Source organism: Protomyctophum parallelum, assembly GCF_964188405.1.
Source record: "Protomyctophum parallelum genome assembly, chromosome: 1".
In the NCBI taxonomy this organism is placed as follows: Eukaryota; Metazoa; Chordata; class Actinopteri; order Myctophiformes; family Myctophidae; genus Protomyctophum; species Protomyctophum parallelum.
The window spans coordinates 99,894,604-99,905,332 of NC_139697.1; the positions used below are offsets into that span (position 1 = coordinate 99,894,604).

The window sequence follows — 10,729 nt, forward strand, 5'->3', positions numbered from 1 at the left end:
ACACTGACTCAGTAGAACAGATCTACAAGCTCTCTGTCCACACCACAACAACAGCCTATAGACACTGACTCAGTAGAACAGATCTATAAGCTCTCTGTCCACACCACAACAACAGTCTAGACACTGACTCAGTAGAACAGATCTATAAGCTTTCTGTCCAGACCTGCTGGTCTCTCTCTCCAAGCAGACTACAAGAGCTGCAAGACCTCCACACAAACCATGCCATTTGTTGCGGTATTTGATTGTTTGGTTGTCTTTTAGATCTATAAATGCACCGTCGTTCCTTCTCGTTGATGCTCTTAGTCTCTCTCTCTCTAGTCTCTCTCTGTGTGTGTGTGTGTGTGTGTGTGTGTGTGTGTGTGTGTGTGTGTGTGTGTGTGTGTGTGTGTGTGTGTGTGTCTCCCTCTCTCTCTCTCTGTGTCTCTCCGTCGCTCTCTCTCTCTCTCTCTCTCTCTCTGTGTGTGTGTGTGTGTGTGTGTGTGTGTATGTGTGTGTGTCTCTCTCTCTCTCTCTCTCTCTCTCTCTCTCTGTGTGTGTGTGTGTCTCTCTCTCTCTCTCTCTCTCTCTCTCACTCGGCCGCCATGATAGTTATTAGTTCCGGCAAAACAAAAGCCAAGCACCGCCCCATCCACGGACGACGCATGCGCAGAACTGCTGATGCGCTCATTGATACTCAATACCCCCCCCCTCTCGCCCCCCCCCCCCTCTCTCTCTCTCTCTCTCTCTCTCTCTCTCTCTCTCTCTCTCTCTGTTATGTTATTTATAATGGGTTTTTTAATAGTCAAACTACATTTTTAAACAATATGAAGATTTTTGAACATTTTTGAAACATAGTAACACAAATGTTGTCTGGCAAAGACAGTTGTGAGCTTGTAGATTATGGCTATCTCACTACTTAAAGTTCTCTTTTTTTACACACCATTTATAATGTTCTTATTTTTCATCATACGACCCAAGTACTGCTCTTGCCCTTTATGGAACCAAATGAACCCCTCCCCCCTCCTCCAGAGTCACTCACAGAGCCTAATTAGATCAATCAGACTCAGGTGTGTGGCACCCAATCACCTCACACCTGACACCTGGCAGCTTTAGGGCGTCACCACCACCCCAGCACATCATTTTCAGAACACTCACTCACTCAGCACTCCTCCAGCTAAAAGCTTCACACATTCACCCAGAAGCCAATTATCCATGAGGTTTTATTAAGCATTTTTTGTTTAAATCGTTGCTGCACCTTTTTGTGTTGGCCTGGAATCGTCGACGTTGAGGAGAGTCACTCGCCGGTGAATTAACTTCAGATCCAGGAGCAAATTTGTTTGCTCTATAGTGTCCTGTTTAATGTTTAGCGCCGTTTGTTTTTAAAGCTGTTTAGGGTGTGTTTTTAAAAATAATTATAATAATATCGGGTGACTCTCAAACTTTTAGGACTTTAAGGCGTGGCTATTGTAGTGTTTGAGTGCGTTTTATTAGCTTTAGCGCGAGGCGTTGTGTGGTCGTCTGTCGGTCGAGGCCATGAAGGAAGAAATTGCAGCCGCCGTGTTCTTCGTGACTCGGCTGGCCAAGCGGTACGGCAGTCTGGACAACGAGGGCCGCGACCGGCTGGCCGCCACGCTCACCTCCGTTCTGTTTGAGAAATACAAGAACCACTGGGACCCCGAGGCCCCCAGCAGAGGACAGGCCTACAGGTGTGTGTGTGTTTGTGTGTGTAAACCTGTTTTTTAAGCGCGTTATGGTCCATAATATCTTACCATATAAGTCAGGGGTGGGCAACTTTGTCGATGGCGAAGGCCTATATATTTCCACACTCACTCCAGAGGGCCACAGCTAGTGCATATTACTGTCGTAGCAAAAATAGCCGATCTTTTTTTTTTATATTGAAAACAATTTTTAGGAATCCTGAAAAGTAACCTTTATTGAATTTCAAATGCATTTAGTTATAGTTCTGTTAACTTTATTAACTGTTAACATAACTACATTGGACACAAAAAGACCATAACATTTGAATACTAGTCATTTAATACTAGTCATGAAGTAATTAAAGCAGGTTTGGAATTGTAACAGCTGAAATCAATCAGTATTCTGATATTAACATCCGGGCCGCATTAAGTGAGTGCTTCCAAACTCCAATTTAAAAAGAATAATCCCCTGCAGAGACTTTCTTGACAAAGTAGCTCATAACATCTCTACAGTGGACTTTTATGAAACAAACGCTTGGCAGATTGAAAGAGGATAATTCAAGCTTGCCCTCGGCTGCAATGTTGGACAAGTTTAATGTTTAATACGAGCAGATTAACGGTCGAGTCATTGGAGGGTATTGCAACTCTAGATCCCATTATTTAAAAAAATTCTAGAGTTTCAATGTGCGGCTACAGAGACCCAGTGTTTTTGTTTTCTTTCACTATACTATACTATAATTCACTATACTGTTACACTCATATTTTGGGTGTAAAGGAATTGTCCAAACTTCACAGGTTGGTACTCTTGATTCAGTTTTTTTTCCCCCTGAATTTTGCGGCGGGCTGCTCTTTCTCAAGTCTGCTCGGAGGATGCAGAATTACACAATGGGACCAAAGCTTGTCATTAGAATGCCTTATTCCAGACTGCTAACATCGGAGGTTTGGTCAATTCCTTTACCCAAAGGTTTGGTCAATTCCTTTACCCAAAGGGAGTGCAAATGGCTTCAGTGAATCAAGCCCACTGTGTTGTAGGCGTCCATCGTGTGAACATGTCTTTATTCGGTGTGTTCCAGGTGTCTGCGTATGAACAGACTCCACCACAGAGACCCAGTGTTGGAGCTGGCCTGCATCAGAAGTATGGTGCGATACGAAGACCTGGGCCTGCCCGGAGAGCTCACCCTTTGGGTGGACCCGGGAGAGGTGTCGTGCAGGTACACACACACACACACACACCTAACCCTATTGACCTTATGCACACCATGTCCGTCTTGCCAGCAAGGAGGAAACTAGGTTCCCATTGACGGCCCATTCATGCAAACAGAAGTCCTGTCTGATTGTATTAAGACATGTTAAACTATCAAGTCATCATGTCTCTAGTACTCCCGACACCAAACCATGGGAATTATACGGCCCGGGGGCCAAATGCGGCCCTTTGGCTGACTCTGACCGGCCCGTGAAAGGTTACTTGGAAATTAGAAAATAAAATGTATAGGCCTACTTTACATGTCCTCATACGTGGACTAAAACCGCATTGCTTTTATTTTGAAGCATGCTTATTCACACGTACACGCAACTTTCCTGCTGTGAATTGCGTGTGCATTTGACAACCTGTTGCCATTGTTTTGGAAAATGTTATTGAATAAATGGAAATTTTCAAAAAAACTTAAATTTTTCATTGCCTAATTATATATAATAATATTATAGAAATAAAGTGTATTACTCAGAATTTAGTTCAGCCTTTTAGGCCCGGCCCTCCAGAATCTTTTTTTTCTTCTGTTTTTCCTTTTTGCCCCTTAGTTTTCTTCTTTTGTCGTCAAGGAATCGTCTTACATGACGTTTCAGTATTTTGCTAATCTTCTATAAGGCGTCGCCTGAACAAACTAGTAACACTGAAAATCATACCCCTGGCTGCTGTTGCATGTGGCAAAATAGCAGATCTATAGCAGGAGAAAATAACTGCCCTCCACTGTCCTGTCTGTGAAGGTACGGCGAGCGCACCGTCCCGTTCTGCGTGTCCCTGGTGGAAAACGGCAGCGGCGGTGACGGTGGCAGCAATAACCGCCGCCGGGCGTACGCAGAGTTCTCCCGCCGCATCCAGAGCGCCGTGGACCGCGCCTTCGCCGAGGTCCCGTCGGGGGGGTCGTCCTCGGACGAGGAGGACGGCGGGAGCAGCAGCAGCAGGGACACCAGTCTGGTCAGCAGCGCGGGCAGCAGCTCCAGTGGGGGCAGCGGGGGCAGCCTGTCTCCTCCACGCTCCTCCATGCCCGCACGGCCCCAGGCCCAGACCATCCCCACCGTCAGCAACCCCAACAGTGTCTACAAGGTAACCCCATTTAGAGCTGAGGACCATTATACAAATGTCTTCTAAATCCTGACAGTTTTCTGAAAAACCTCTGTTCGCAAACATTTTCATGTCGAGGACCCCCAGAAATATATGCATCATGACGACGAACACAATATTTTGGGCCGATCGATCAAATAATTAGAAGAAAATAAAGGCAGGCGACAACACTATTTGTTTTGCTGTTCTTATAAATAATTTGATCGGCCCAAAACATTGTGTTCATTGTCATGATTTGTCACGATCCGAGTTGGCTTTGTCCGCGGCGTAACCGTCTTTAAATAAATACTTTAAGAAATGCCTATGGAGAAAATGAATGGAGAATCATTTCCTGGGCCACTTGTCGTTCTGACTGCGACTGCGAGGTGAATTCCATCTGCACTTTAGTTAAAAAACTGCCTTCTCCATTTTCTCCTCCCCTTTCCTCTCAGATCCCAGAGTTCTCGTCCGGAGCCCCTCAGTCCTGGGTGGCCTCCTCGTACCCCAAGAGGAAGGTGTTCCCCCCCGGGGGGGCGGGGGCGGCGGCCGGCGGGGGGGAGGGCTTCCCGTCTCACCCCCCTCCTCCTCCCCCAGCCTTCTCCGGAGGCCACGGTGGCTCCCACCACCACGGCGCCTCCTACAGGTAGGAGGGCTGGGCCATATGCAGTGTTGATTTCATCCACTAACTACTGTTCGTCGACTACCTTTTTTTCACTGGGAAACTAAATGGAAACTAAATTAACTAAGACTAAATATATTGACGATTTTGTCAACGCATAAAAAAATTAGACTAAAATGTTAGGAAGGGACTAGTGGACAAGAGATCCAGTAGAAGTCATTTTACACTTGGTTGCTTGCTGAAAATAGCTGATCTACTAGCTTGTAGATCGGCTATTTTCACCATGTGTAAAATCTGTCATTACGACAGCATTTAGGCAAAATACATTTTAGTCGACTGAATCAACTGTAGATTTAGTCTACTAAAATCAGATTTAGTCGACTAAAACTAGACTAACGCAAACATTCCAGGTGACAAATGTAACAAAATGGAAACTATTCAAAACTAAAATAGAAATTTGCTTCCAAAAACAACACTGGCCATATGGTGATAAATAGCGTATCGCGATACGATATTCAGAGATATCGTTATGCAGTGAATGGACATTCTATGATTTGCACTTCTATACCTTATAATTTATGCTTTATGCTGTAGAAACGACAGTAATATTTTGGTCTAAATGTTCTGTTACTCTCTTAGTTTCTGTTATCTTGTAGGTGGTTGTACTGTTTCCACACTCACTCCAGAGGGCCACATTGCATATTACTGTAAAAAATAGCCGCTCTATACGCTCAAAGTGTGTCGCAGTGCAACAGCTTTTTAAGCTTGTAGATCAGCTATTTTTTGCTATATTTGAATTGAAATCCTGAAGATTTCTTTGAATTGGAATACAACTTTAACTTAACTTAACTTTATGAACCAAGTACAAATACATTGGATGTCTAAAAGGAAGTAAACTAACCTTTTAATACTAATTAAGCTACTATAGACTGAAGTAATTAAAGCATGTTTGGAATTGTAACGGCTGAAATCAATAATGCAGTATACAGTATCAGTATTCTGATATTAACCTGACGACCTCATTCTGACCGGGCACCCATTTTGGTGTCGGCATCATGTTATGCTTTAGCTATTTAAAAATAGCAGATCTACAAGCTCATATCGCGCCACCGAGTGGCGCGATACGAGCTTGTAGGTCTGCTATTTTTGAGTGGTGCAACCACTCCTACATCCAGCTTGCAATGTCCGTGTACCTGTGTGTGTGTGTACCTGTAACTATGAGCACGAGTATGTGACTTATTTATACCAGTAGGGGGCGCCAGAAACAGAGAGAGGGTAGGTGCTGTGTCTCTAATGAGAGAGAGAGAGAGAGAGAGAGAGAGAGAGAGGGAGGGGGGGGGGGGGGGGGGAATTGCACCACTCAGTTCACACGCGTGTGATTTTTTGAAAAATGTCCGGCGGAAACCTCGTATGAATCTGATCTCAGGTCAGAATGGGTTAAGGGATGGTGGGGAGCAGCGTGTGGCCCCCGGGGCCGCCAGTTGCCCATGTATGGTGACGTTATATTTTCCCACCCCTCCTACAGGCCGTATGTCCGCCCCAGCTTCATCTTCTCCGGGCCGCGCGTTGACAAGTACCACTGGGTCAGCAAGAACCGCTCCTGAGGAGGAGGCGGAGGAGGAGAGGGGAAAGAAAAGGGTTTCTTTTTTCCCTGGTGTTTTTTGGAAAACGGAAATGGGTGATTTTCTTTTTATTATTTCTTCCAACGCCCATTTATCGTGACTGATTTATACTTGGTATAGAGCGTGCCGGTGCTCATCGTAAAAGAAAAATGGCAGATCTACAAGCTTGCAACGCGCCACTTCCGCAAGCTTGTAGATCTGCTATTTTGCCACATGCAACAGCAGCCAGGGGTATGATTTTCAGTGCCAATGGTTTGCCACTTTTGTCACGAAACTTTCATTGTTCAGGCGACGCCTTATAGAAGATTAGCAAAATACTGAAACGCCATGTATGACGATTCCTTGACGACAAAAGAAGAAAAAAAAACTAAGTAACTTCGCTTTCAGGATATTTATATAATGCAGTAATAATAATAATATAGTGGGTATTTATGTAATGTGTTTTTTTTTGGTATAAAAGTCCACCCTTGATTAAAAAAAATGATTAAAATATGACAAACATTAGGGGTCCATAAACGTTTATCTATTTTAAGTTATGTTTGATTTACATGTTGAAATGATTTGTTTAAAGCACGATTAATTTTTTTAACGTGGATATTAGTAAGTTTGTATGCATTTTTAAACAAAGCCTCTCTTTTAAAACTTTAAACTAACATTGAATGAATGTGTGATTGATGTTAATAAAGTAACTCACTCATCTTGAAAACGACTCATGCGTTTTGTCTTGTGGTTTTGAGTTTTAACAGCTTTGTCTAACGGTTGGTTTTTGTTTGTAGAATGGGTACAGTTCAAACACATAGTACAGGTCAATACAAAAACTGCTATGAGGATAAAACCATGATGAGCACCAATGTTTACATCAGGGTCCTTCATTTTCAATTCATGGAACATTTAAATGGTTTTAGTTTAACAGCTTTGGTCACAAAGCCAGGCTGACCTTCTATGCCTTGACTAAACAAAAAGAAGAAATGTCAAGAACTTGTCATTTCATTTAACACTATTTTGTGTGAAGACTTAATTGTAAAATGGATGTTTTTATGCTTGGAATATTTTGATTTAAGCCAAATTCCAATACCCCAAATCTCGCTCACTCCAGCATGGTGTTACAGGGAATTTTACATGCTGAAATGCAACGCATACATGGAGGTCTTTTGATATGCGTCGCCTAATTACAGCTTGGTTGAACTCTTGCTAATAAACTGCAATGAATGAACGTTCGGACACTGACGTGATGTCTACACAATTGTATATTTCAGCAGGTCACCAATTTCACTGTAACGCCACTATGTGAGCAAGTGGCAGAGTATTGCGTATACTATATGCGTATTGGAATTTAATTTGGCTTGAGAGTTTAGGACAAATTGACAATACAATGCAAAGACGAACGGAAGCGGGGAGTAGGCGATACCTTTTTGTTACTTTGCGCATACTGTACAACGGAAGCATTTGAACGTTGTGCGATTAAACCGCCTGGCCCAAGAGACCATAGAGTTTACTGATGGTGTCCCCCAGGGCTCTGTGTTAGGTATGCTCCTCATTATTAGACCTCTATTATTGATCCCACAGGGGAGATAATTTCACTTGCCAGAGGCAGTACTGCAGTTAAAAGACTCTGGAGACTGAGGGTTGACTAGGCTTTAGTTTCCGCTGTAGAGCCTTGCCCAACGAACATGAGCGCTGGAAAGACGCCATGCCGTAAAGCGGGTGCCTTCTGCACCTCTAAAGAAAATACAATTTAAGATGAGTGGTTCCCAAACTTTTTTTGCTCAAAACCCAAAAGAGAAATTTGATGTTTGCCCGGGACCCAAACGTATTAAACATGTTTTCTAATGTAGGCTATGGAATGTATTAGATTTTTCTGAAATTCATGAAAATGTTAGCTTTTTACGGGAATGTTTGTTTAAAAAATGTCTTGAAATAACGGTTAAAAACGAAGCATATAGGAAACAACTGGACCCCTTTACAAATGTGGTAGTGACCCACAAATGGGTCGCCGACCCAGTGTTTGGGGTGGTTTGGGAAACTATGTGCTATACAGCATGACATAGTACTAGTACCTCCCCATATAGGTCATAGACTCATCATAGCAGTGGGTGTGGCTTTCGGCTTCCACAAACAAAATCAGCCATTCATTTTTCTCAGATTTACAAAAAGAAATCTATAATTTTAAGCCTAGAATGAAGCCATGCTGCAGGATCCTATAGCTAGACCTAGTGAATCATGACCTTTCATTCTGTGAAGAGATAAAACGCAACAGGTTTCTATTAAATGTAGTAGGCTATATAATTTAATTAAATATTATTTTCTCTCAGAATCAATTGGTGTTCATCAATCAATGGTCATGATTCACCAGGGACTTGGATGGCTTGATTCTATATAGGCTTAAAATAATTTATCTAAATATTTTTGTAAATCTCAGGTTCCGTATACACCTGCTCTCTCAGAGTTACAGACCTGTAAGGGTCCATTTGGTTCCATTTGTACCTGCACTCTCAGAGTTACAGACCTGAAAGGGTCCATTTGGTTCCATTTGTACCTGCACTCTCAGAGTTACAGACCTGTAAGGGTCCATTTGGTTCCATTTGTACCTGCACTCTCAGAGTTACAGACCTGTAAGGGTCCATTTGGTTCCATTTGTACCTGCACTCTCAGAGTTACAGACCCGTAAGGATCCATTTGGTTCCATTTGTACCTGCACTCTCAGAGTTACAGACCCGTAAGGGTCCATTTGGTTCCATTTGTACCTGCACTCTCAGGTTACAGACCTGTAAGGGTCCATTTGGTTCCATTTGTACCTGCACTCTCAGAGTTACAGACCCGTAAGGATCCATTTGGTTCCATTTGTACCTGCACTCTCAGAGTTACAGACCCGTAAGGGTCCATTTGGTTCCATTTGTACCTGCACTCTCAGAGTTACAGACCTGTAAGGGTCCATTTGGTTCCATTTGTACACTCTCAGAGTTACAGACCTGTAAGGGTGCATTTGGTTCCATTTGTACCTGCACTCAAGAGTTACAGCCCTGTAAGGGTGCATTTGGTTCCATTTGTACCTGCACTCTCAGAGTTACAGACCTGTAAGGGTCCATTTGGTTCCATTTAGCTGCAGGGCCCCATGGGTTCACCCTCAAGGACCCTGCAATGTTCTTGGGTTCTCTCTTGCTTCTGAAGGAGGCGGTCGCATTCTTATTTTCTCTCCCTCCCTCTTTCCTCGTTTTCTTTTTTTCTATGATGTAAAGAGAAGTTTGTGGCGGCGCGACCCATGTTGCTGCGGCCCGTGCACTCAGCACATCGCAATCTCGTTTTTTCTTCTGGTACAGTTGTAAAAAATGACAAATAAAGCAATCTTGAATCTTGAAGGTTGTTTTGCCCTTGAGAAACACTGAGATACAATATACAGTGACATAGGCTATACAGCACATATAGCCTCTCTGTGAAAGCTGGATTTATATTTATAATTCTTTATTATAACAATTTGCAAAAGGCACAGAGGTATAATACATACAGTACTATAGTATAAAGGACAACACAAACATCCCTGAGGGCCTGTTTCCATTGTGTTCCTGTGTTTTCAATTCATCATGACATCATAATAAAGACATACAATGGCTGCTCTTCTTCACCATGGTCTGAGGTGAAAACACAGAGGTTTGGGTTTTGGTGGGTGGGATAGGGGGGGGGGGGGGGGGGGGGGGGGCGCTGAGTTCCATCGGGGGAGGTGCTGGTGGGTATTCGCCTGAAAAGCTAGTGGTTTTCAACCTTTTCAGGCTGAGATGACCCCGGAAAAGAAAATCCTATTTGAATTGGGACACAATTTACACAATTTATTGGGCCGAAACAAATAATGACAAAGAAGAAAAAAACAGCGGGTTACACTTCTTTTTCCTTTTTTGTAATTATTATTAAAGTTTGTTGTCATGATTTGTCACAACTCGAGTTGGCTTTGTAACAAGGCTTAAAAGGTCTTTAAATACTTTTTGAAATGTCTATGGGGAAAATAGATGGGGAATTATTTCCTGGGCCTGTCATTGTCATTTAAGGGGCGGGACTGCGACGCTTATAGGCCTAAGTACATTATTATGCCAATACCTTTGTACTTTTACTACAAACTTACATTTTGATATTCCGTATTTTTACTTGCAACCGAGTAGTTCTACATTGCAGTATTGATACTTTTACTTATAGTGAACCAACAATGGTTGGCTTTAAATGCTAAAACAACACCTATTTATTCACCTTTCAGGAGACATAATTTGCAAGTGTGAGACCTGATCTTCTGACGCTTGCAAAGTGCAGACTGCATTACCCAGTCAAATAGGTCCTATTGTTTTATCCTCACACTGCTGTTGGATATAGAATTATAAATTTGCATCAGGAATGTTTGGAGATGTGTCTCTCTGTTCTGGGGCAAATTAGATAATATAGCACAGTGGTTTTCAACCAGTGGTCCCTGAGGAGGTTCCAGGTGGTCCCCAGCTAAATGATGGAGATTGTA

At 42.9% G+C, this 10,729-nt stretch overlaps 1 protein-coding gene across 1 annotated transcript; it reads left to right on the forward strand.

Moving 5' to 3' along the window:
- Positions 1-1,392: 1,392 nt before the first annotated feature.
- Positions 1,393-6,219, forward strand: btg4 (B-cell translocation gene 4; the record flags this gene model as incomplete). The annotated part of the gene is made up of 5 exons (XM_083761297.1): positions 1,393-1,685; positions 2,750-2,887; positions 3,660-3,999; positions 4,449-4,639; positions 6,141-6,219. Exons 1-5 carry the CDS (start codon positions 1,513-1,515, stop codon positions 6,217-6,219), a joined length of 921 nt encoding a protein of 306 aa, XP_083617423.1. The 5' UTR covers positions 1,393-1,512.
- Positions 6,220-10,729: the final 4,510 nt, after the last annotated feature.